The following is a 26,425-nucleotide window of genomic DNA, read 5'->3' as shown; positions in this document are numbered from 1 at the left end:
GAAAAGCTCACTCTACCTCCCTTTGAGCCAGCTGCAAATGCAGAGTTGAAATTCCTTTCTTGGAAAACAGCCTTCCTTCTAGTCATCACTTCAGCAAGAAGTGTGTCTGAATTACAGGCCCTCAGGGCAGTGGAGCCTTTCATCATCTTTCATGCAGACAGGGTGTCCCTCAGGACCAATCCCTCCTTTATGCCCAAGGTGGTATCCAATGTGGCCCTTAATCAGTCCATTCACTTGCCACCCTTCTTTTCTAATCCACAGAACAAAGGGGAACAAATACTGCACTCCTTGGACGTGCACAGACAACTTAGATTTTACTTGGATAGGACTAAGCCTCTCAGGAAATCTGAACAGCTGTTGGTTGCATTTGCTGCAAGAGCAGAGGGGAAGGCCATTTCAAATCAAACCATTTCTAAGTGGATAGGCCATTGCATTCATTTCTGCTATAAGCACTATGGAAAACCTACCCCACAGGGGATAAGACCACATTCAACCAGGGCTGCATCTACATCTACAGCCTTTCTCAAAGGTGTCCCTACCAGGGACATCCTAGAAACTGCTACCTGGAGTTCTGTACATACCTTCACCAAGAATTACCACTTGCCAATTTTTTTCTAAATCCAGAGATGGCTTTGCCACTGCAGTCTTGGAGGACCTTATAGCTGGTCTTAATGATATTTAGTTTCCTCCTCCCATCCTTAGCTTTGGGAATCTACCCAAATGTGATGACTGCAACAGTGAAACAAGAAGAACATAGTACAGTTGTGTACACTTACCATAAATGTAGATGTTTGAGTGTATTCACTGTTGCAGTCCTGGTTACCCTCTCTCCAACCCCCTGACTTATATTGACTATATCTCTATTCTTGTTTACTAAGCTTAAAGCTTTTGGTGTATTTGCTTTTTTGTTGGAGGTGTAACCTTTTATATAATTGCTTCCCATTATGGGGCCACCTGACATCTGGGGCAAGAAAAACTGATGTAATGGCATCGGCTGCATGCTTTATACCCCTGACTGCCTGATGTCATGGAAGATGAGACAACAACTGACGCAGGACACAAGACTTTGATAATCAGGCCGACTGAGGGCTACCTGCAAGCAGATAACCCAAATGTGATGACTGCAACAGTGAATACACTCTAACATCTACATTTATGGTAAGTGTACACAACCATACTTTTCTAGTACAGCGCGGGGGAGGGGGGTAGTCAGGTGCATACCATGTAAGCCGTGGTGTACAGATTACTTTTTAAGGGAGTGACATTTTGCCTGGCATAACACTACCAAATGCCCTAGCTTCAAACATATAAACTAAATGGGTACAGATGAGCCAACAAAATAGGTAAATGTGATGCAGGCTTGTTGTATTACTAGCTGTACATTCAAAGGCTTCTGTTGTAATAGTTTTAGTATACTTGATGCATCTTTAATGCAGTATTTAAGTTGTCTACTGTTGAAAAAAGGGAGCTGTGTTACTTCCAGGGATAGGGAGAGACAGCAAGTCTAGAATATGGTATACAGTTTCACAAATCCTGGCAATATCTCTGCAACTCAGCATAGTCAGTTTTCAGTGATCAATGATGTCATCCTACTAAGCATGGATAAAGACAAAATAGCAGGGGCAGTATTCGTTGACCTGTCTAATGCCTTTAGCTTTTGGATCTTTTAAAGTGATAATACATTTTTAGTAAAGCAGTGAAGCTCAACAAAATGTGGGGCAGGGGAACTGGTAGTAAACCCTCCTCATGCCTCGCAGTCCCAGCCTACACACACCTTTTATTCGGTTACAACAAGTGGAGTCAGCACAGCCTGTATAAAATTATGTAAGCTGTGACTTCCCCTCTCTGGGCCAGTAATCAAGGAGCCTGAATCCTCACCACTGACACTGGAGATTGACGTTCATTTGGAATGAAAATAGATGCACAAAGTATTTCCAGATGCAACTGTCTGCATCAAGCACAGTTTCCCTTAAGAGCACACAGGGAACACATTCAGTCTGGGGTCTGAGTTTCTCTCTCTGTCTCCCTCCAGGTCTCCAGTAAGACTCCCCAGTGGCACAGCTGTAGAGTTGAGTCCTCAGCTGAGTGTCCAGGCCAAGTCCTCCAGCACCTTCTGTGTGAAACCAACGCTTCATGTTCCTCCTCCAAGCAAACACACACACACACACACACACACACACACACACACACACACACACACACACACACACACACACACACACACACACACACACACACACACACACACACACACACACACACCTGGGAAAGGCTGGCACAAATTTACTAGCTATGCCCCCTTCTGCCCAGACTATAAGGTAGTTACTGCCATCAGACACTCCAAAGCCAGCTACTAATGCTCTTACAAGAGTATCTAATTATACTGAATGAAATTAATATTAATACTAATGATAGTGTTTGACCAATACAGTAAGACTTTCAGGAGTGGCCACAGAAGCACCAAATAGATATAAGTACTCTCAAATTTTAAAATATTCTCTAAACGACCAGCCACAATGAAACGTTTAAATATATTTAATAATAAGTAATAAAAGAACATGAAAATACTAAATATCTATTTATAGTAAAAAACAGAGTTTCATTCACAGGAAATATTAAAATAACACAGACGAGTATATTCACACAGATACAGAAAAACAGTACTTAACTAATCTCAGTATATTTTCCTGACTGATCTAAAGAATTACTGTTTCCTGATCACTTACTAGAGTAAGGAAAGATTAAGTAAGTGAGGGATCCTTCTGTGTCAGGTTTCAAAAACAGAGTGCTCTGAGACTTCAGTCTCATCTAGCATTATAACATAATTTTTGCTCTGGATTATAGAATGACATCACATACATCTTGTCATCTGACCTCTGGTTCCCATACTACCCCCTTTCCTTATTATACCCAAATTAGACATAATGTGAAAGCATTGGTTAAGAAAAGATGCAGACTTTTATGACAGTGATGTAATATTTAGAAAAATTGTAGCCACTTTATAGAGAAATTAAAGTTACGTTAGTATTATAGAACAAGAATTGCAAAATGAAGTGCGAGAAGAAACAGGGTTATGGTATATTTAGAAAGAAAGTCATGGGAGAGAAATAGATTGAAGTAGGGAAGTAAGTGAAGAAGATAGAGTAAGGAGATTTAAGGTATGAATATGTATAAATAGAATAGGTCCTAGACTGGGATGTGCTCTATCAAAAGTTACTTTATAAAATGGCTCAGAGATTGCATTACCTTTGCATATTCCCTTACGAATGAATCCAAACTTGATCAAATCAAAGCTCATTCAACTAGGGCCATCGCCCCAGTTATTCCCAGTGCAGCTTTTTCAACACTCATATGATTCAGAGTAGGGCCAAGCCCTTGCAAAAGTTTAGATTAGTATAAAGAGTGTTCTTGGCCTACACCTACTCTGGCATCTGCTATTCTCTCTAGCTGTCTTCGATATAAACGGTAGTAGAAGCAATCCTAAAAACAACAGCACTTAACAGGGGTACCCTTCAAAAGCTTGAGTTTTCGAAAACTCAAAATTCATGTTGAGACGATATGACTTGAGTTTCCGAAAACTCAAACCTTTTGAATGCAGATCGTGGTACAGTGAGGACCGGGAAGTTTTACCCTTTCCCCTCACTGTAGTTCAGTCTCAGAGTTGGTATATATAATATGCATGGGATATGGGGTGTGCAAGGGGGCTTGCCCCCCCCTGTAAAAATGTAGAAAAAAGGTAAATGTTTGTTGTTTTTTTGAAGTTTAAGTTTTTGGAAACTCCATCATATCATCTTGACAGTATGAATTTCGAGTTTTTGAAAACTCCAGCTTCTGACATAGACCCCTTCACAGACGTGCTGAAGATGCAATTTAGTTATAGTGAAATGCTGTTTGACTGAAGGGATGACTGCATGCTTGTTCATTTGTGCTGAAAGTCTTTTGAATGTGTACTTCTTGTCTATTTTATGTGTGCTGTTGTTTTTTCCTTCACTGATGTAGGACATTTTTATGTGTGCTGCGCAGTTGTTACATTTGTGCTATCAGTTTGTTCCATCTTTGCTGTTGGTCTGTTTTGTGTTTGCTATAAGCCTGCTCCTTGTAAGTTTGTTGTGTGTTTGTTATAAATCGGTTACATGTGTGCTTTTGGTGTATTGTTTGTATGTTGTAGGTCTGCTGTAGGTCTGCTGCATGTGTGTCATAGGTAGGTACTAGGCTATACAAGCCCAGCCAAAATGTACCCTGGCTTTTGCCACCCAAAAAATTTTTTTTCCTGTGCCACTGTCGAGCAGAGCCACAGAAGTGATCCCCGGGGTGAATTTTCTATTTCCCATCCAATCATCAAGACTTTTCTTGAAGAGTGCTAATGAGCTTTGTTTGATATAGATAGGTAGTTTATTCCGGAGTATGGGAAGTCTGTGGGATGGGAATCTATTCCTCCGGCATGTTCTGTTTATTGTGGTGACAAGGTTTAGGTCCCTAGAGCATGTTGCTCGGAGAGATAGGGATTTCTTTAAGTGGAGCATGTCCAACAGCTCTGGGTTTGACATAGCTTTGTATGTTAGGCAGAGATCACCTCTGAGTAGGCAATATGCGATGGAGTAAAGCTGGAGTTTTTTGAGACGGTCTGCATAGGGCATCTGTTTGAGGCATTTCTGCGGCCTTTCCAGTTGTTGTAGATGTCTTGTTTGGTACATACCTAAAGGGGCATTATACTCTATAATGGGTCTAATGAGTTATGACTAGAGGGGAACAATGACCTCTTTTTTTTGGATGAGAAACCTTTTGTGATGAGATGTGTCATGTAGAAGGATTTCCTGACTACTGTGGCAATGTGATTATTAATGGAGAGATTACTGTCCAGTTGTGTCCCAAGGTCTATTATCACATTTTCGGTGTTAAGTATACTACCGCCTATGTTGTAGTTCATGGGTACAGAGTTTTTACCAAAGGGGATGACAATGCAATTTTTGGCATTGAGCTTGAGGCCATGGCTTTGACACCAGGCATCTGTCTCAGTGAGGCCCTTTTGTAGGATGTCGTGTTAGGAGTTTCAATTATGGCTCCTAGTTTGCAGTCATCTGCGAACTTTGTTAGCCAAAGACCTTCTGTGTTAGCCTGTACTTCAGAGAAGTAGATACCAAACAGGAGAGGACCCAGGACTGAACCCTGTGGTACTCCACTTGTCACTGGTCTGAAGTCGGATTTGGAGTCTGCTACTTTCAGTGTAGGTTTTGTCAGTGAGCCAGTTGGCAACCCATCTTGTGACATAAGGATTTATACCTAGTTTAGTGAGTTTATCTATAATTCCAGAGTGGAGGATGGTGTTGAAAGCCTTGGCAAGCTCTAGATAGGCAGTGTGAACCACCTTACCCTCGTCTACGGCTTTGGTAACTGCTTCAAAGAAGTCTATCAGGTTTAGGAGATCTGCCTTTTACAAATCCGAACTGGGTGGGGTCCAGAGTTTGGAGATTACATAGGTTCATAGGTTCATAGATTCATACTAGGCTATCTGCCCTAGGGCATTTATAAGCCTAGCCAGAGTGTGTTTGGCTTTCGCCACCCATTTTAAATTAATTTTGCTATGCTCTTTACCAATGTCTTTGTTTATAAGTTCCATGATGATACGTTCCATGGCCTTGCAGACCAGGCTCTTCAGGCTAATGGGGCGGTAGTTCTCGGGGTCCGTGGTGGCTCCCCCCTTGTGGAGTGGGATAACCGTCGCTGTGCGCCATTCAGCGGGCACAAAGCCAGAGGTGAGGCTATGATTGAACATGGTACTTAGGTGGGGTGCCAGTTCATTCTGTAGTTCGTGTAGAACGCAGCCTGGGATGTTGTCTGGTCCCATGGATGCTGTGTTCTTGGCTTTGGAGAGTGTGCTTTTTACATGTGCAGCCGTGATTACAGGAACTTTGCATTCTTCCAGTATAGAGATGGGCCCTTTAGGGGGTGAGAGGGAGGTAAAGTTAGCACTGAATCTGTCTGCCAGGATGTTGGCAATATCAGTTGGGTCTGTATATTTAGTGCCATTGTGCTGTAACTAAGAGCAGATCTGAGTGTTGCCATTGAGATTCTTGACATAGCTATAGAATGCTTTGTGGCCGTCTTTAGAATCAGAGGCGATTTTGTTTTCGTAACTAGCTTTGGAGGATTTTATCAGGGATCGCAGCTTCTTACTGAGGCTGACCAGGGAGCTCTTCCACTCATGGGATTTTACTCTTTTGCAACAGTTTTTTCCTTCTGTTGTACAGTTTGTTTATGGCAGGGGACCACCAGATTGGCTTCCTTTTTTTGGAGGATAGCGTCTTGGTTCTGTTTGGGATAGCACGATCTGTGCACTTGTGTAAGTGCTTATAAAGTGCAATTGTGTAGGATTCAGTAGTCGTAACTGTATTGTCCATCTGCATGGGTGTCATGAAGTTCACCACTTTTGTCTTAAGAAGCATGAAGTTGGCTTTGGAGAAATTTTTTACCGTGGTTTCCTTAATGGGGGGTGGGGGTGGGGCAGGATGTGGATATCTAGGATGATTAGCTTATGGTCGGATCGGACCAATGAGGCGTTGACTTCAGATGTGGAACACCAGTCACTCATGTTGGTAATGACTAGATCTAGGATATTGTTGCCCCTGGTGGGGGTCTGGGTAAGTTGATCCAGGGCATTGGAGTTTATGAATTCCAGAAAGCGTTGAGCGAAGGAGTTGGTACATGAGTAGTTTTACCAGTTAATGGTGGGGTAGTTGAAATTGCCCATTATTAGGGTGTTTGGTTGAACCCTAATATTTTCCAGTACATCAAGAAAAGAGGAGTGGGAATCCTGGGGCATGGTGGGGGATCTGTAGCAAGCTACAATTTGGATTGCAGTTTTGCCCAGAGTTAGTTGCACTTGGATAACCTCAGATGCATTATGCTGAGCAACTAGCCTGGAGGTGTGGATATCCTTAATGAATATGGACACACCTCCGCCTTTGGTGTTCCAGTCCAGGTTACATGGCTGAAAAGTGTGGTATGAGTTATAGCCTGGTAGTGCAGGGGTGCTATCTGAAGCCTTGAACCAGGTCTCATTCACTGCACAGATATCAATGTTCTCCATTTTAAGGAGTGCCTCGAGTGAGTGCATTTTGAGATTTAGACTTCTAGCATTGAGTAGCATCACCCTCAGATTTTTCTTGCCTGTTCCTGTTATGGTGGTTCATAGGTTCATAGGTTGGTACTAGGCTATCAGCCCTAGGGCCTATACAAGCCTAGCCATAACAATTCCCTGGCTATTTCTTCCCACATTATTTACTTTCCTGGACCCCTGTCTAGCAGGGCGACTGACGTGATCCCTGGGGTGAATTTCCTTTCTCCCATCCAATCGTCAAGGTTCCTCTTGAAGAGGTCCAAAGAGGCACTCTGCTTGACATGTATTGGTGAATTTGTCATTTGAACCTTGCCTAAAAAAAGGCACTATAGGGGCAGCAAGAACCTTAGCCAGTATCTGGAATCCCAGGGGTGACAGGTGCAGGCCATCTCTGGCAAAGCATCGTGGTCTGTCGACCATGTCATCCCAGGCAGACAGATACTGGATCCCTTTAGAATGACACCAGAAGCTTAGCAGATTGTTGAAGTCAATCATTTTGTCCTTGTACTGCGGTATCATTCTGGGTAATGGCAGAATGCTACTCAGGGCTAGGGTCATACCTGCCTGGGCTACAAGATCGGAGAGCTCTTCCATGTCTCTTTTCATGTAGTCCAGGGAGGTACATCTCGGGTCGTTCACACCAACATGGACAATGACAGACTCATGTTTGTACTCGTTGTGGAGTGACCTGAGTGCGTGGGTTATGTGGCGGATCCTGGAACCCAGCAGGCAGCTGACAGTAACCTTCTCCTTGTTTAGCCTGGTGAGTGGGACATCAGTGTGCCTGACTATACAGTCACCTATGACTAGTGTGTTGGGTACATTGTTTTGCCTTATTGACTGTGGTTGAGTGGCACACTGAGTCTGCGGGCTGTGTCATTTGGGTTGTGTTGGGGGGTAGAAGTTGCTTGCATTTCTGCTTTGGAGGTCTCTGTTGCTTGAGCAGATTATTATTGAGAGCCTCCGCGAATGTTTTTGTGTTTGTGTGGATTTTGGTGGTGTAGATTTAGTGAGACTATGTGATGAGTGTGGTGTGGTGCAAGTGTTTACTCTTCTCCTCTTGACTGTCAAGTTCAGTCTTGGTTGGAGAGCTTTACCTCCAGTTTGGCTAGATAAGTGCATCTCTCACAGGTTGTAGTGTTGGGTGATAGGAGAGAGTTGTCTGTGTACATGAGGCAATTTTTACATTGCCCCAAGATGCCCAGATTCATCAGATAGACAGGAGAGAACACTGGGAGCTGACCCTTGGACATGCCTGAATAAAAAACAGTTTTCCTCTAGATAAGTGAGGAAAGTGAGTACAAGAGCTGTTTTTCTCTAGGCAAATGAGGAAAGCAAGTACCAAAACTGTTTTCCTCTAGGTAATGAGGAAGGTTGAGTGCTGTAGTAATTAGTAGCTTTAGTGCTTACAACAAGTTCTGAACAAGGGCTGATCACGAATAAGCAAATTCAAGTGCTAAAACTAAGAATCTGTATCTAGTCTAAACTAGTTGCAGGAAAGGGGGGAACAAGTGCAAATGCGGGCTTTTAAATCAGAAAGTAGAGAGATATGGAAAAACTGCCCAAACGGCCAATGACTACAATTTCTGGGCCAAAACCACTCCTTATGTGGTAGATAGGTTACCTAGTGCTTACCACTCCCACTGATAAGCTAGAAGGCTTCCCTCCAACACAAAGCCTGGGGGGCTCAGAAGCTTACATACAGTCCTGGATACAGCAAATCTGAATCTGGACTACACTAGTTACAGGAAAGGTAGGAAACCGACTTAGAATTTTTTTTTTTATACAGAAAAGTAGCTAAAACAGCAGTAAAGACAATTCAAATGGGGTGCAAGCTAGCACACTTGAGTATGTAGCAATGTTAGACCAAATAGTTTAAAAAATGCATTTAAATTAAAAATTACTAAAAACAAGTGCAGAAGGAGTCTATTAGGTAGAATGAGGTAAAGAGATGGGACTGGGGGGAGTGTCTCAGATCAAATCTACAATGGGGGCGGGCAACTGCAGAAGCCTCCAAATTTAAACAACAAGACAGAAATAGTGAGGGTGGATAGAGACAACACCTTCAGCAGAGATCTGAAAAACTATACAGTGAAGCAAAAATAACAGTGCACACCTCTGGAGTCAGCCAGCAATGATATAAAATTAGTCAAGCAACAATTAACAGTACACAACTATGAAGTGCCAGAAAAATATACTTAGCTCTGTATATCTCCAGATAGTTTGAAGAGCACTCTGTCAGGACACAGGAAGGCTCCAGCAATGATATGCAGGCTGTTACTAAGAGGGTCTAATTTTATGCAAGTAATCCTTGAGATAGTCAGGTAACACACAGGATGTAAAACAAGGTTTGTTCCATTTGTGCTGTTAAGTTTTTCAACTGAATTGTAGGTCTGTTTATTCTGTGGTGTTGGGTTCTTCCAGCTGTATGTCAGGTTTATTCCTTGTGTGCTGTAGGTCAGTTATATGCATACCATTGGTTTCTTACATTTTGTGCAGATTTGTTCATTTGTGTTGTAGGTTTATTCCTTGTTTTGCCATATGTCTGACTCTTGTATGCTTTAGGTTTGTTTCTTTCTTGCTGTAGTTTTCGTCATTCTTGTGTGTTGTTGGTCTGTTAGGGCATAGTTATCTTTTAACATGTGTCTAGAGTCTGTGTGGAAGTAGCGCAGCTAATGAAGTAAAATGGGAGATGCAGAAGATGTAGATAGACTATTTACCTTACTGTATTATGACATAAGTTTTGGGGGGTTGAGTTTAACGTCTAGGGTTAGGACTGGAGAGGGAGTTTTAAGGTTAAGGATAGAGTTTTTGGATTAGAGAGAGAGTTTTGGGTTTAGGTTTAGGAATAGAGTTTTAAGGTTGAAGAGTGACTACATAGTACACTTAAATGGTGTAGGTTACTGACAATGGATATGTGTTACTCATGGTCGCAATCTAGGAAGTAAGGTATGCAAACAATTTACAGCCGCATGCTATAAGTGATCACCAATCTGTTGCATGTACTGTAGTTCTGTTCCACATGTGCTGGTAGGGAGAAGGACATCACTTGTGGACTTGAAAATGGATTTTATTTATTTATTTTTTTGCTAGTGCAGTGCTCCTCCACCTCTGATTAAGACAAAAGTTAGTGAGTTTGTTTGATACTGAAGACATAATGACTCGCTCCCGTTCAGTAGGGCAGATGACTGTGGAGAAACAAGGATAGCTGTGCTAGATGTTGACAACCTGTTTTGGGAGCCATCATGGGAAGGGCGGTATTAATTTGATTAGGTTTATTAAGTTGTATTGGATAGCAGGTGCTTGGGGGTGGGGAGCCTTCTTCCAAAAGAAAAGTATTTTTTCTCCCACTTTTCGACAGTTGACTTTTCATTTTTCTTGCTCAGCCTTGTAGTACTTGACTACACATCATTCAGATTATATATATGTAAAACCATCATTAAGGTCCTTTAGGTCATACAGTTTTGTGTTTACAAGTAAGCAGAACAATCTGTAGCTTAACTACATTTTTTATAATGGACTCTGTGAATATGCTGCTGTTATGGTTGCTAAGCTTTTTTTAATGTATTTGCATGTTTATTCATATATCTGTCTGTGTAGTTTTTGTAAAATTGCTTCTTCATGAGCAAGCTTCCTGCTAAGTCTGTTCTTGACGCTGCTGCTCAGCAGAGCTAGCCAGAATTCTGTTAGCAGGGAGAGGATATCAAGTGCTTTGCACTGCCAGACCTTTCCTTAATTCGGACATATAATTTTAAGATTTATCAAGGGCCATCATGTTAGAGTAAAATGTAACCTACAGCCTTTCTATCATGTTACATTTTAATGGGGGTTTGGTTTGATATAGTTAAGGTGCTGACAGCTGTTACAGCTGTGTGCTGGAATGTGGAAGCACTGCATTTTGTTATGAGTAAAGTTTTGTATATCTTTACCTAAGTCAGTGCACACTGTATGCATTGGGAGCCATGTACTGCCCGCTTGCATTGCACATATTGCAGCTTCCTGATTTATATTTGCACCAGTGAACATTACCACTGCAGTACTGTAGCAAAAGGCTACACAAGGGTCTACTCTTTTGTTTTTTGAGTCAAGGTTACAAGTAGAAAACTTTCTGTACTGTGCGGTCATTCTTGCTGTTGCTAAGGGCACAAATCAGTGCAGAGACATTGTGGGACTTTGCATTTAGAAATAATGCAATCATTTTTCTTTTTCTTTTTTTAATGAAACAGGTGGGACACTGCTGGCCAGGAAAGATTTAAGTGCATAGCATCGACGTACTACAGAGGAGCACAAGGTAATTGAAATGTCAAGTAGAGCTGTTTCACTTCATATTCATTTGTGTTTATTTTGTTAACAGGATGAGGTGTGACGAGCAAGTGGCCCTTTTAAGGAGGCAGTTTGAGGTTATGAAAGAGGAACTCTGAGCTCAAACATTTGAAAAACTGCAAGCATTCAGAGTGTAGCTGTTATAGCAGCAGTATAGCTAATAGTTCTGCATAATAAGACACATACATTGCATGTAACTACTAGTTGGCAGTACAGTACAGCTGCTTAACATATGTCACAACTGCTGCAGGACTGCACCAGAAAAGAAAGAACTCCAGGGGCATTGTTTGGTAAAGTGACTTGCTCAGAGATACTGTGATTCCGAACAAATCATTTCACCAATAAATGTTCTCAGGTCATCCTTGCAAGGAGGAGTTTCTTTTTATGGAATTTAACTAGTTAGTAAATGACATTCTTTTTGATGTGGTCGTAAACAAGAAGGAGGAGGATAGGAATGTCCAGGAAAAGGTGCCATTAGCTGGCAGTGATAAGGCCACATTGTGCTTTAGAGTTGGGGATATAAAAAAAAAAACAAGGATAAGGATGATGGTGTGGGATTTTAGAGCAGTGGATTATAAAGAACCAAGAAAGGAGGTTATAGGTGAGTAGAGAACTGGGTGCAAAATAAAGGAGTAAATAAAGTCTGGGGATAGGTTAGGGATGCAGTGTTCAGGGCTGTAAAGAGGCAAAAAGAAGAAAAGCAATTATGGCTACAAAGGAAGGTGAGGATAGTAAGTGGCCCAAAAAATGCAAGCGGTGGAAAGAAGTGAGGAGGTGGAGGAGACAGAGTACAAGGAAGCAAGCAGAACGGGGCAAAGGAGGGATGCAGCAAAAGTACACTTTGAAAGGGATTTGGTAAAAGGGGTCAAGAGGGGTAACAGCAGCTGTTTTAATATGTAACAGAAAGAAGGAAAGGGGGTACAGACTTTGGGCAGATTGAGCAAGGATGGAAGGAAGATCACATAAGACCAGGTAAAAAGCAGTAGAACTGAATAAATACTCTGCTTCATTCTTTATGAAAGAAATGAGAGATGATTCCATCCCTGGGATAGGTTTGAGTTGGAAGAGTAGGGGACAGATGCTGGGGTAAAAGGGAGGAGGCTGAGAGACAGCTGTCTTCCATAAGGGAGGTTAAAGAACAGGGACAACATGGTCTGCCTCCCAGGGGTCCTCATAAATTTGGCCAGTGTGCCTGCAGGTCCTCTAATGGATGTTTTCAGTAGATCATTGGCTATTTCAGAAGTTCTTTAAGACCGGAAGACCACAGGTGTGATACCCTTCTAAAAGAGAGGGGAAGAACAGGAAAAATACTGATAACTACAGGCCTCTTAGAATAGCAGTGCCAGAGCAAGTCATGGAGAGAATCCTGAGTGAACAGCTAGATGCTTTCGTAAAGGAGAGCAACTTTGTGGGCAACAACCAGTATTGGTTCTTGGTCAAATGAAACTGACAGTGAAATCTCCTCCAGTTTCATGACTGGCTATAGGATAGGTTGACTGACAGATACCGATAGAATTGGTCTCTGGCCTTCTCCAGGGCATTGACTCAGTCCTTTACAGATAGCTTCTAGGAAAACTGGAGAGTATTAAGAGGATGTCCTTCAAGGATGCATCTGCAGTCATAACATATGGGTTGTCCTGCCTCAGGCAGCCCTTCGGTCGGCCGGATTCCAAAGTCTGGGTCTGGCCTCGGCTGATGTCGCACTTTCCCCGACGTCAGAGCTTCTGGGGTATAAAGGCATCAGCTGACGCCATTTTCCTCCGTCTTTCTTGCCGCGCGGTGCCCGAAGCAGAAGCTGTTCGCAAGTGCCGGTCGGTCAGATCCAGAGATTCAGCTACCGAAGACTTCTAAAAAGCTAAGTACCCCGTTGGGGACTCTTTCTTGCCTCAGCCGATGTCAGACAAAGTAAATAATTGTTTAACTTGTGGGAAACAAATACCTCATAAGGATTTCCATTCCTACTGCCTTCCTTGCTTAGGCCCAGACCACGACGTATCAGCTTGTTTAGCCTGTGCCTCCTTCAACCGACTGACTCTTAGACGTCGGTCGGAGTTTGCAGAAGAGTTTTTTGGATCCGCTTTTGCATATAAAATGCCGTCGGAGACTCCGACTACACATTTAGCCAAAAACCGAAAGGAAAAGGACCGACACTTTCGCTGCGGTTTCGCTGAAACCACGGTTAGGCCTACCGCGAGTGTCTCTGTTTCGGCTGAAACCGAGGCCTCGGTTCTACCGTCTGCGAAATCATACCTCCGACAACCGAGGCCAGAGAGGCCCGGCTGAGTCGGCTACAGAAATCCCTACCGAAGAAGCAAGCACAAGAATTGTCCGACACCATTCCTTTGGACATTTCTACACCTGCACGGGGCAGCTAGGCCCCTGCTTCTATGTCTATTAAGGCTTTCTCCAGGGCTAAAGCAGCTAAAATTACAAAAGCTTTACCTGCAAAATCTACTTCTCAGAGACCTTCCTCAAGTTCCCAGATTCTCAGTCTTGCTGAGGACCTTATATCTCTGATTAGGGGTTCCCAACCTCACCCAGACAGGGCCTCCCAACCTCCTCCTGACAAAAGGCCTAGTACTGAACCCCCTGAACCTCTCTCCTCTGATTACTCCTCGGATGGATCTGATTTGTCAGACCATCAGGAAGGGCCATACTCACCTTATGAGGATTCCGATGCAGAAGACTCTATTCCTTCTGCTTCCCCTCCAGAGGAATTTTCCTTTGGGGAGACTTTACACTCTGAGGGAACACTTTCAATGTCAGGGTCAGGATTTCTCTGATTCTAGAAAAAGACTGAGGACTTTCTTACACTTGCCACAGCATAGGCCTTTAGCCATACTACCTGTGCTAACTGTAGTTGATGATGCATATAATGATGTCAGTTCTGCCCCTGATTCACTTCCCCGGCCCTGCCAAACCTGACAGATACTACAGGGTCCCGGATTCCCACTTCCACTTGTATAAAGCTCATGCTGCAGACCCAGAAACTATTTCTCAGGGCCCAAAAGGTGTCGCAGCTGCCACTGCCAAAAACCCACTACCCTCTGAAAGGGAGTCAAGAACATTAGAGAGATGGGGAAAAAAGGTTTATACATCTGCTACTCTTTCTGCCAGGGCTTTAAACTGTCAATTCCATATGATACAGTACCAGGAATATTTGTTAGATCAGCTGAATAAAAAGCTTTCTTCTCCTGAACCTTTAGACCGTAAGGCCCTTCAGGATTTGGTACACAACTCTCAGCAGGTCAGTAATCATTTCTTAAAATGTGGCTATGATGCACTGGAAGCTTCATTTAGATCAGCTATGACTGGGGCAGTAATTCGAAGGCATGCCTGGCTAAAAGAGCAATCCTTGCCGGACCATGTCAAGGCTAAACTCCTAGATGCTCCAATGGAGAAACAAAGTTTATTTGGCCCCCCTGCACAGGAGATTCTAAAGAAAGTGGAAGAAAAAGCAAAATCTGTGCAAACAGTTAAGGATTTTCTGCAGGTCCAACCTCTGAGGTTCAGCAGAAACTGGCCTTCAAAGAATTGGTCCTTTCCAGACACCTCCAAAGCACAGAGGGGCAGGAATAGACGCCCAAGAGGCAGAGGTCAATCAAAAGGTGCCTACAAGGGTAGTCAGTGGCAACCTGCCAACCAGAGGAGTACTGCCACAGCTGCAACTACAACCACTTCCACAGGACAGACACAATGACTTGACTCTGATTCCGCCTACAAGGGAACAACTGGAAGCACCCTTGGGCGGAAAGTTGGCTTTATTCTCAAAAAACTGGCATTGCATTACAAAAGACAAATGGACATTGCAAACAATAGACAAAGGATACAGGTTTCATTTCCACACTTTACCAAGAAGGAGCAGAATGCCAAACCTTCCACCAAACCAGAAGCCAGAGGCCTAAAGACAAATCAACAATTTACTTCAGATGAAAGCAATAGAAAGGGTGCCATCTATGGAACAAGGCCAAGGATTTTACTCCAGACTATTCCTTGTACCAAGAAAAGAAACCCAATGGAGGCCTATTCTCGACTTGTCCGCACTAAACACATATCTCATTGTGCCAAAATTCAAAATGCTGACCCTACAGCAACTTCTTCCCATGTTGGGCAAGGAGTCTTGGCTGGTGACTCTAGATCTCAAGGAGGCATACCTGCACGTCCCTATATGACCAGATTGCAGAAGACACCTCAGATTTCTTGCAAGATCAGAGCAATTGGCTTATCTACTGCGCCCAGAGTATTCACGAAATGCCTGGCATCAGTAATTGCACATTGCAGGCTTCAGGGAATTCAAATCTACCCATACCTGGACGACTGCCTAATACAAGAGGAGAACAAGACAAGACTAATAAAGGATTTGGCCTATGTCATACACCTGTTACAGGCCTTGGGATACACAGTCAACATCCAGAAGTCAAGACTAGTGCCATCCCAAAGGATAACATTTTTGGGTGCGGATCTGGACACAATAACTCAGATGGCTTTTCTCACAGAAGAAAAACAAAAGCAACTCCCAGTCTTCTTCATGGCTTTGACAAGACAAGCTCAGCTCACTGCAAGGAAAGTCCTGCAGGCCCTGGGTTACATGGCATCTTGCATAATCTTGATCCCACATGCCAGGCTGCATATGAGGAAATTATAATGGTACCTAAGGAATGTATGGTCTCAACACAGGCACAGTCTACAAACCATGATTCCAATCATTCCATGCCTGAAAAAGGAATTCCTGTGGTGGGCTCAGGCCTGCCAGTCCAACAGAGGGTTGCCTTTCAACAAACCACAACCAAGGCAGACCATCACCACGGACGCCTCAGACCTAGGATGGGGAGCACACATGGAAAACAAATGCATCCAAGGCCTATGGTCTCAAGACCAGCTGAATTTGCACATAAACCTAAAGGAGATGCTGGCAGTGAAGCATGCAATCGAGGCATTCAAATCATTCCTCCAGCAAGGACATCTGCTGATAAGGACAGACAATACCACAGTCATGTGGTACATAAACAAACAGGGAGGCACGCATTCCTACCCTCTATGCCGGATGGCAATGGATCTGTGGAACCTAGCCCTGAATCTCAACATCCAACTGCAGGCCAAATTCGTACCAGGAAAGGAGAATTCACTAGCAGACAGCTTGAGCAGAACTACCACGGATGCTCACGAATGGATGCTGCATCCACACATCTTCAAAATCATAACAAACAAATGGGGAATGCCAGAGATAGACCTGTTCGCCTCCCCACTCAACCACCAACTGAGGAAATACTGCTCAAGAGTATACCACCCACAAGCCTGGAAGGTGGACTCCCTCTCTTTCAACTGGAATGCCCTAACAGTGTATGCTTTTCCACCAGTCCCATTGATGTACAGAGTTCTACTGAAGATCAGAGAGGAACAGCCAAAGGTGATACTGATAGCTCCAGACTGGCCAAGGCAGCACTGGTATCCGCTACTGAGAAGCATGTCTCGGATGAACTCATGGCCTCTACCCCTATGGCCTCTACTTCTAACGCAGAACAACTTCAAGACCCTGCATCCAAACTTGAAAACACTGCAGCTGACTGCCTGGAAAATTGCCTAAAACAAAACCAAAACTGTCTTATCTCAGAGGGTCAAGGACATTATCCTGGAGGCTCGCAGACCCTCCACAAGAAAGACATTCTCAGCTAAATGGAAGATTCCTCATTTGGAGCGCATCAAAGGGTACGAATGTCACACTGGCAAACCTAGCACACATCCTAGAATACTTAGCAGAACTGTTCCACAATGGCCTGTCCTATTCCTCCATTAAGATTCATTCTTCAGCAATTTCAGCAGAATACAACATGGATCCTCCTATCTTCTCTCACCCTCTCCTCAGACAATTTTTAAGAGGGATCAAAAATGTAAAACCTCCAAGGAAACCCCCTCTGCCTGCATGGGATCTCAATTTTGTGCTGGAAAAATTAACACTACCCCCTTTTGAACCAGTAGCATCAGCAGACTTACAGTTCTTATCTTGGAAAACTGCTTTCCTTCTAGCAATCACTTCAGCAAGAAGAGTATCCGAGTTACAGGCACTAATGGCAGTGCAGCCTTTCCTTATTTTTCACCAGGATAGAGTGTCTCTGAGAACCAATCCTACTTTCATGCCAAAGGTGGTATCCAGGGTATCCTTGAACCAAGCTATTCATTTGCCTACGTTCTTCCCTAACCCACAGAACGGGGGAAAAACTACTGCACACCTTGGATGTACACAGACAACTACGCTACTATCTGGACAGAACTAAAACCAGCAGAAAAAACTGACCAACTTCTGGTAGCATATGCAACTGGAGTGCAAGGAAAAGCAATTTCCAAACAGACAATTTCTAAATGGATAGGAAATTGCATTCGTTTCTGCTACTCTTTTCATGGAAAGACAACTGAAAATATCAGGCCTCACTCCACAAGAGCCACAGCCACCACTACAGCTTTCCTACGAGGGGTGGCTACCAAGGACATTTTAGAAGCTGCTACTTGGAGCTCTGTGCATACATTTGCCAAGCATTACAATCTACCTTTATACTCCAGATCCCGAGCAGGTTTTGCAACTGCAGTTTTACAGGGGATCTTAACTACACCATCCTTATCTTAGTACCTCCTCCCCCAGTTTGGCTATGGTATTCTACCCATGTGTTATGACTGCAGATGCATCCTTGAAGGACATAGTACAGTTTTGTACCTACCATAAATGTAGATGTCCGATAGGTATGCATCTGCAGTCAGGATTACCCACCCTCCTTCCCCTCTGTGGTATTCCTAGGGTGCTTACCCCTCTTTCAGCTAGCTGGGGGAATCTATTATGGTGTATTTGTTTGTATGTATATCTGTATATATATATATATATTGGTTTCTACTGTTTGGAATTTTCAACTTTTATCCAAATTTAGCCTTCCTAGAGGGCACCTGGCATCTGGGGCAAGAAACACTGAGGAAAATGGCGTCAGCTGATGCCTTTATACCCCAGAAGCTCTGACGTCGGGGAAAGTGCGACATCAGCCGAGGCCAGACCCAGACTTTGGAATCAGGCCGACCGAAGGGCTGCCTGCGGCAGGACAACCCATATGTTATGACTGCAGATGCATACCTATCGGACATCTACATTTATGGTAGGTACAAAACTGTACTTTGTGCTGTTGCATAGTTTAATGGTAGGACAGAGAGTGCTGTGGTTAGAGGGACAATGTCAGGAGTAAAAAAAGTGGCTACTAAATGTTGGTCCTGGGGACTAGTTTGCATCTCTGTGTTCATTTCAGATGTATCTTTTGAGGAATTTAGAATAGTTTTAGATACATAGATAATTATACAAGGTTAGGTGCAGCAGTCAAATTTGGGGGGAGAGTTTAAGCAAGAAATTGAAAAAAATGATCACGTGTGCTAAAAGGGTAGCAGCTCACATGAATTGTAGATAAATGCAAGCTTTACCTATGAATTGTCAAGTTACAATGCAGCAGAACACAAAGTTAAGTGTAGCTGCTCAGGAAGTTATCACAATGGAACTCAGTAGAAAAAAATAAATACAAAAAAGTGATTTTTGCAGAGAGAGATACCCTCCCCCACCCCCACATTGCATCACTTATGTGGGGAGAGAGGCAAGCCTCCCCCCAAACTAATAAATACCAACTGCATGGTTGCATAAACCGGAAGAAAAGGGAAATTCTCACAAAGTAAGGGAATCACTGCTGGGGCACTTTTAAGAAGCAGTGCTGGTAATTATTTCCTTTGGAAATTGGTGATCAGGGAGTTCAATATCAGAGACTTGAACTCAGTGAGTTTATTTCTCGTCCAGTTGTAACTTGATGATGGCTAGAGAAGCCCAGATGGAAAGTACTACAGGTGGACTGTTACAATCCTGGTATGAAGCAGCAGCTGGGGCAATGGAACTGATGGTAGTAGAAGAAGCACAAGAATCTGGTAGTCTATTGGCCATTTTGGGCCAATTTCTAGCTCTTTCAAGTCCCCCCTGTATAAAACCCGCTTTAGCTGACTTTCTTGTGATTTTGCGATAAGCAGCATGGCAACGCTGCTTAATTGGGTTTAAACCATTCTCGGCTCCACAAAGTCTGCTCTTCACTTTTTCCCTTAGAACTGATCTAGTTCTCATAATAAACACCCTATTCCTACTCTAAAGCCTGGCACTTGCTCATTAAAGCAATTATATAAGTCAGCACTAAAAAATTAAAAGCAGTACACCCTCACAAACTCCCCTTGAGTACCTTGTTCCCCATTGGCCCTTTTTTCAGTTATAATAAAATTCCCAATACTATTCTAGCATGTCCAAAGTTCAGTTGTCAATCTCCTGTCTGGTCCAGCTGGTGAATCTGGGAATCTTGAGGCAATGTTACAACTGCCTCATGTACACAGACAACCCTCTCCTCCACCCAACAAATTCCAGCACGTGAGAGATGCAACCATATAGCCAAATTGGAGGCTAAGCTCTTTCAACTCGGTACTGGTGTAACCAGTCAGGAGAAGGAAACCACACTCCCTACAATTCCAGTCTCACATAGACCTACCACGACAGCAAACCAAACACATAAACACACAAAAATGTACTCTGAGGCTCTAAATAAAAATCTGCCTAAGCAACAGAGACCTCCAAAGCAGACACCCAAGCAACCGCTACCCCAAAACAAAACACGTGCAACACATAGCTCTCAAAGTCAGTGTGCCGAACAATCACAGCCCTTAAGGCTAAACAACACACCTGATACACTTGTAATAGGTGACTCTATCGTCAGGCACACTGACGTCCCGCTCACCAGGCTGAACAAGGAGAAGGTCACGGTGAGCTGCCTTTCGGACGCTAGGATCCGCCACGTAACATAATAACTCAGGTCACTCCAAGGCAAGTACAAATATGACTCAGTCATTGTCCATGCTGGTGTGAATGACCTGAGGCACCTCCTGGACTACATGAAAAGAGACATAGAGGAGCTCTCTGAGCATGTAGCCCAGGCCGGTATGACCCTGACCTTGAGTAGCATCTTACCCTCACCAAGAATGATGCCACAATATGAAGACAAGATATTAAATTTCAACAACTGGCCTAAGTATTGGTGTCATTCAAAGGGGATCCAATGCCTGTCAGCCTGGGATGACATGCTCGACAAGCCACGATGCTTCACTAGAGACGTCTTGCACCTGTCACCTCTGGGTTTTCGGATATTGGCAAAGGTTCTTGCCACCCCCATAGTGCCTTTTTTAGGCAAGGCTCAAAAGACAAACCCACCTCCATAGGTATCACAAGGGATAAGAAACTAAGAGTAATGCTACTCAATGCCAGAAGTCTAAACCTCAAGATGCACGCACTCGAAACTCTCCTTAGTATGGAGAACATCTATATCTGTGCAGTAACAGAAACCTGGTTCAAGGCTCCCAAGAGCACCCCAGCACTACCAGGTTATACCTCATACCATGTTTTTCGGCCCCAAAACTTGGACCGAACCACAAAAGGAAGGGGAGTATCAATATTTGTCAAAGATACCCACACCTCCAGGTTGGTGGCACAGCACGAAGCATCAGAGACTATCCATGTGCAACTAACAGTGGGTAAAACTGCCTTCCAGTTTATAGCCTGCTTCAGACCACCCTCCCAAATCCAGGAACCCCACTCGGCTTTCCTGAGAACACTGGAAAATATGAAGGTCTCTCCAAACACCATTATGTTGGGCGACTTCAACTACCCAAACATAGACTGGGAGCATTACTCTAGCTCCAACACCCTAGCTCAAAGGTTCCTAGAATTTATAAACTCAAATGCTATGGAACAACTTGTTACCACTCCCACAAGAGGAGAAAAAATACTGGACGTGATCATCACCAACATGGGGACTCTATGCTCCAGACCAGAAGTGTATCCCTCACTGGTAAGATCAGACCATAAACTAATCTCACTAGATATTCACATCCCGACCCCAGCCCCTGCCCAGAAAACCACAGTGAAAAACTTCTCTAAAGCAAATTTCACACTCCTCAAAACCTAGGTAGAATCCTTCAAAGCCTCCGGGCCTGTGGAAAATACAGCCCAGACCGCAGAATCCTTTATAAACGCATTCTATGAACACCTTCAGGAATGCATGGATCATGCAATCCCAAACAAAGCCAAAACCCAATCCTCCAAAGGCAGGCGTCCTGTCTGGTGGACTACAGCCATAAACAAACTGTACAATAGAATGAGGAAGCTACTACATGATAGAACAAAATCCCAAAAAGGGAAGGCATCTCTGATCAGTATTAGCAAAAAACTACTGGCACTCATAAAATCGTCTAAGGCCAGCTTCGAGAGAAAAATTGCACAGAACACTAAGGATAATCACAAGGCTTTCTTTAGTTATGTTAGGAACCTGGGTGGGAATTCCCAGATATGCTCAGAATTAGTCCAAAATGACAAAAAATACACCGAACCCACAGACACTGCCAACATCCTAGCTGACAGGTTCAGCGCAAACTCCCCTTCCCACCAAAAGGGCAAATATGTATCCCAGCAGAGTGCTGCCCCCCTGACATCTCAGATGCTCAGGTAAGAGCCGCCCTCTCCAGAGCAAAAAACACAGCATCAATGGGACCAGACTGTGTCCCGGGCTGCGTCCTACATGATCTCCAAGAAGAACTAAACCTAAACATAAAACTACTGTTCAATCTCAGCCTTACTACAGGATATGTACCCAAAGAGTGGCGTACAGCAACAGTGGTCCCTCTCCACAAAGGTGGTGCCTCAACAGATCCTGGAAACTATCACCCCATAAGCCTGACTATCTTGGTCTGCAAAGCTATGGAAAGGATCATCATGGACCTCATAAATAAAGATATTGGGGACCTACAGACACTGGATCCTACCCAGTTTGGCTTTAAGGGCAGATCCTGCCTCTTAAACCGGGTCAATTTCTTTGAAACAGTCACCAAGGCCATTGACGAGGGGAAAGTGGTCCACACAGCCTACCTGGACCACGCAAAAGCCTTCGATACAATACCCCACTCTGGCATTATAGATAAGCTCACCAGCTTAAATATAAACCCCTATGTCACTAGATGGGTTGCAAACTGGCTCAAGGACAGAACCCACATGGTTAGAATTGCTGGAGCCATGTCAGACTCCAAACCAGTTACAAGTGGCGTCCTACAAGGCTCAGTTCTGGGACCTCTCTCGTTCGGTATATATTTCTCGGAGGTACAGGCCAACACAGAAGGACTGTGGCTGACCAAGTTGGCAGATGACTACAAACTGGGCGCCATAATCGAGTCTCCAGCCGACACAAGCATCCTACAAAAGGGCCTCATAGAAACAGACAACTGGTGCCAGAGCCATGGCCTCAAGCTAAACGCCAAAAAGTGTATAGTCATCCCCTTCGGCAAAAACAAAGTGCCCCCAAATTACCACATAGATGGTAATCCATTAAGTACGGAAGAAGTAATTAGGGACCTGGGGACCCAAGTTGATAGCAATCTCTCATTCGACAACCACATGGCCAAAATGGTTAGAAAAACATTTTATATGTCTCACCTAATCATGAAGGGATTCACATCTAGATCAGGGGAGGTCATCATGCCTCTTTACTCATCCCTCATCAGGCCCATAATTGAGTACAATGCCCCTTTTGGGATGTACCTTATCAGACACCTGCAGCAACTGGAAAGACGCCAAAAGTACCTCACCAGGAGGATCAAAGGACTCAAACAGATGCCATATGCTGCCCGGTTAAAGGAACTCCAGCTCTACTCAGTGGCATACCGCCTGCTCAGAGACGATCTGTGCCTGACGTATAAAGCCATGTCCAACCTGGAATTAATGGACATGCTGCACCTCAGAAAATCCAAATCCCATCGAGCTACGAGCTCGAGAGACTTGAACCTCAGCACTGAAATAAATAGGACATGCTGGAGGGACAGATTCATAACCCAGAGGCTCCCTTCACTCTGGAATAAAATCCCAGTCCAGTTTAGGCAGAGTCCCTCATTGACTTTCTTCGAGAGGAATCTTGATGAGTGGATGGGAGATCGTAGATTTACTCCATGTATCACTTCTGTGTCACTGTTAGACAGAGGCACAGTATACTAACCTCGAAAAAGGTCATAGCAAAATCCATTTAAAATGGGTGGCGAAAGCCAAACACTCTCTGGCTAGGCTTGTAAATGCCCTAGGGCAGATAGCCTAGTATGAACTTATGAACCTAAAAGAAGAAAATGATCTGGGGATGTTGTTCTTCCCTTGACTGCATCACTGTAGACAGAGTGAGAGAGCAATTACATCAGCAAGCAGAATGCAGAGGTGCAACATAAAGAGGAATATATTCCAGAATCAAAGAGTTAATGTTACTACTCTACCATGCATTAGTCAGACCTCAAAGTGAGTACTGTGTGCTGTTCTGGTAGCCATTTAAGTAGAGGAATAACAGGGTGTTAGAAGGAGCTGGGGATCTTGCTTGCTCTGTCCCCCTCTGGATCCGTGAGTAATATTCCTGCCTTTGCTCCAATGTCTCCTCCGATCTGACCCCCGGTTTCGGAGTTATTAGATCTGAGCTTTCCTGGAGTCGAGATGTCGGAGCCGACAGGTACGGTTACCTCAACGCCGACAGTCTCTTACTCACCTGGCTCTGACCATTTTGTGGCAGAATGGCTCTCAGAGCCATAGCTTCGACTTCGGATCCGAGGGGTTGATGTCAGCCAGTACGTTTTTGGAGCTGTATCTTTCCCTCAGGGCCTCGGTGCTTGATAGCTCAGCTCCGACTCCTCAGTCGGGTCGGGGTCTGTGAGGATTTGTGGAGCTTCCCCATCTACAGCTTCAGCTTTGGTGGGGCGAGCTTCCAGAGTCTTGATCTCCCTCGGCCTTTGAGGTGGTGGAGAGGGGTCTCTGTGCATCCAGAAGAGATTTGACTCAACCTGCTTTGGAGCCTGGCACCCCCTCCAGCTGCCTTTGTGTCTGAGCCATCTACCCTGTCTCCTCTAGACAGCCTGCCAAGAAAGACTTCCACACTGCTTCCATTTTGGAACACCCAGAGTCTTCCGATACCTCCACCAGCACCCCATGGAGGAAGCCCTTCGGAAATACCAGTGCAAAAGGAAGCATGTGGATTCCCCTTTGGAATCCCTCACTGAGAACACTGATCTTGATGAAGGGGAAGGGTCCCCTAGATCACCATGATGTCTCGAAAGGAGACATCCTCAGGTGGAGATCCTATGCCAGAAAGATGTTTGGTCTTTCCAAAACCTTAACCTGGAGGAATCTGTGTTTCTGGAAGCCTTTGGGTAAGGCCCATGTACTTCTTGGGTATCCCTTCCTGCAGACCCCCTTATAGACTTTGTGCCACGCAGGGCATGGAAGGAGCCAGATGCAGTAGAACCAATCCCAAAGCGGCCCAACAAGATTCTTAGCACCTCTTCCAACTAACCTCATTGGACCAAGGGTGTTCCCATCGATCCCATAGTGGTGGCAGCAGCCACCAAAAAGGAGCTGGTCCAGGAGAGCTCCACCGTCCATCCCCCTAAAAGGGAGTCTAGGGCCTTGGAATGGTTTGGTAAGTGGGTTTACACTTCAGCGACCTTTGCATTCCAAGTGCTGAATTATTTGGCACATGCAACCAGACTACAGAGGGACGTCGTCAAGGAACTCTTTAGTTCTGCCCGAGGGTCCCTGTGTGCTGAAGAACAGGAGATACAATGGCCACCCTTCAGTCTATTTCTAACATGTCCATGAGATTAATTTTTCATGCTGCAGAAGGTGCCTCATGGGTGGCTGGATCAGGCATTGCTACCTGACACCACACCTGGATACAGCTGTGCGATTTCTTGGAACCCTACAAGGCATACTTCACCAGCACCCCTTTTGATGGATCAACTCTCTTTGGTCCAGCGGTAATAGACACTCTCCCAAAGTGAAAAGGACAGAAAGACCTTGTCTGCCGTCGGAATACACTTCACTACCCACAAAGTACATAGTTGTGTACTCTTACCATAAATATCGATGTTCAAGTGTATTCACTGTTGCAGTCATCACACTTGGGTTATCTGCCTGCAGGTAGCCCTCAGTCGGCCTGAATACCAGAGACTTAGTATTTCTGCATTGGTTGCTGTCGCTCCAGGACTAACGTCAGGTCGTCAGGGGTATAAAAACAGGCAGCCAATGCCATTACATCAGTTTTTCTTGCCCCAAATGTCAGGATCCCCCAAATAGGGAGCTAAACTATGGTGGGAAAAAAAAACACCATCAGTAAAAAGTAAATACTAATACCAATACCCCTGAAAGGGGTGAGTAGTAGAGGGGAGAGAGAGACAAGGGGGCTGGAGGGAGGGAAAACATGACTGCAACAGTGAATACACTCTAACATCTACATTTATGTAAGTGTACACAGCTGTACTATGTTCTTCATGTTTCACTGTTGCAGTCATCACACTTGGGTTGATTCCCAAAACTGAAGAAGGGTGGAGGCAATCAAGGAGAGTTTGGGCTGGCTAGGATGCCCTGCTGGACTGCTGTTGCAAAACCTGCCCTGGATTTGGAGAAGATAGGCAGGTGGTAATGATTGGTGAAGGTGTATGCAGAACTCCAGGTAGCAGCTTCCAGAATGTCCTTGGTAGGGACTCTCTTGAGGAATGCTGTAGAGGTATAAATTGCCCTAATGGAATGTGTTCTGACCCCTGAGGAGTTGGTTTCCCATGGTTCTTGTAGCAGAAATGGATACAGTGTGCTATCCATTTGGAAACTGTTTGTTTTGAAATGGCCTTGCCCTCCTCCCCTGGTGCAAAACTGACTAGTAACTGGACAGATTTCCTGAAGAGCTTAGTCTTATCAAGGTAGAATCTGAGCTGTCTGTGCACGTCCAAGGAGTGCAGGATCCTTTTCCCTTTATTTTGAGGATTAGGGAAGAAGGTTGGCAAATGGATAGATTGGTTGAGAGCCACACTGGACACCACTTTAGGCATAAATGAAGGGTTACTCCGGGGAGACCCTGTCAGCATGAAAAG

The 26,425-nt window shown here is 44.3% G+C and overlaps 1 protein-coding gene across 1 annotated transcript in view; it reads left to right on the top strand.

The window, feature by feature from the left end:
• RAB34 (RAB34, member RAS oncogene family) overlaps nt 1-26,425 on the top strand; it is a gene marked incomplete in the record, with an annotated part of 431,068 nt that overhangs the window by 208,581 nt on the left and 196,062 nt on the right. The window contains 1 exon segment of the mRNA XM_044055175.1: nt 11,344-11,408. Coding sequence (XP_043911110.1) covers nt 11,344-11,408 — 65 coding nt within the window.

The sequence above is a fragment of the Protopterus annectens genome, chromosome 13.part0 (genome assembly GCF_019279795.1).
Source record: "Protopterus annectens isolate FY-2018-M chromosome 13.part0, PAN1.0, whole genome shotgun sequence".
Taxonomy (NCBI): domain Eukaryota; kingdom Metazoa; phylum Chordata; order Ceratodontiformes; family Protopteridae; genus Protopterus; species Protopterus annectens.
This window is presented reverse-complemented; position numbering and strand designations above follow the sequence as displayed.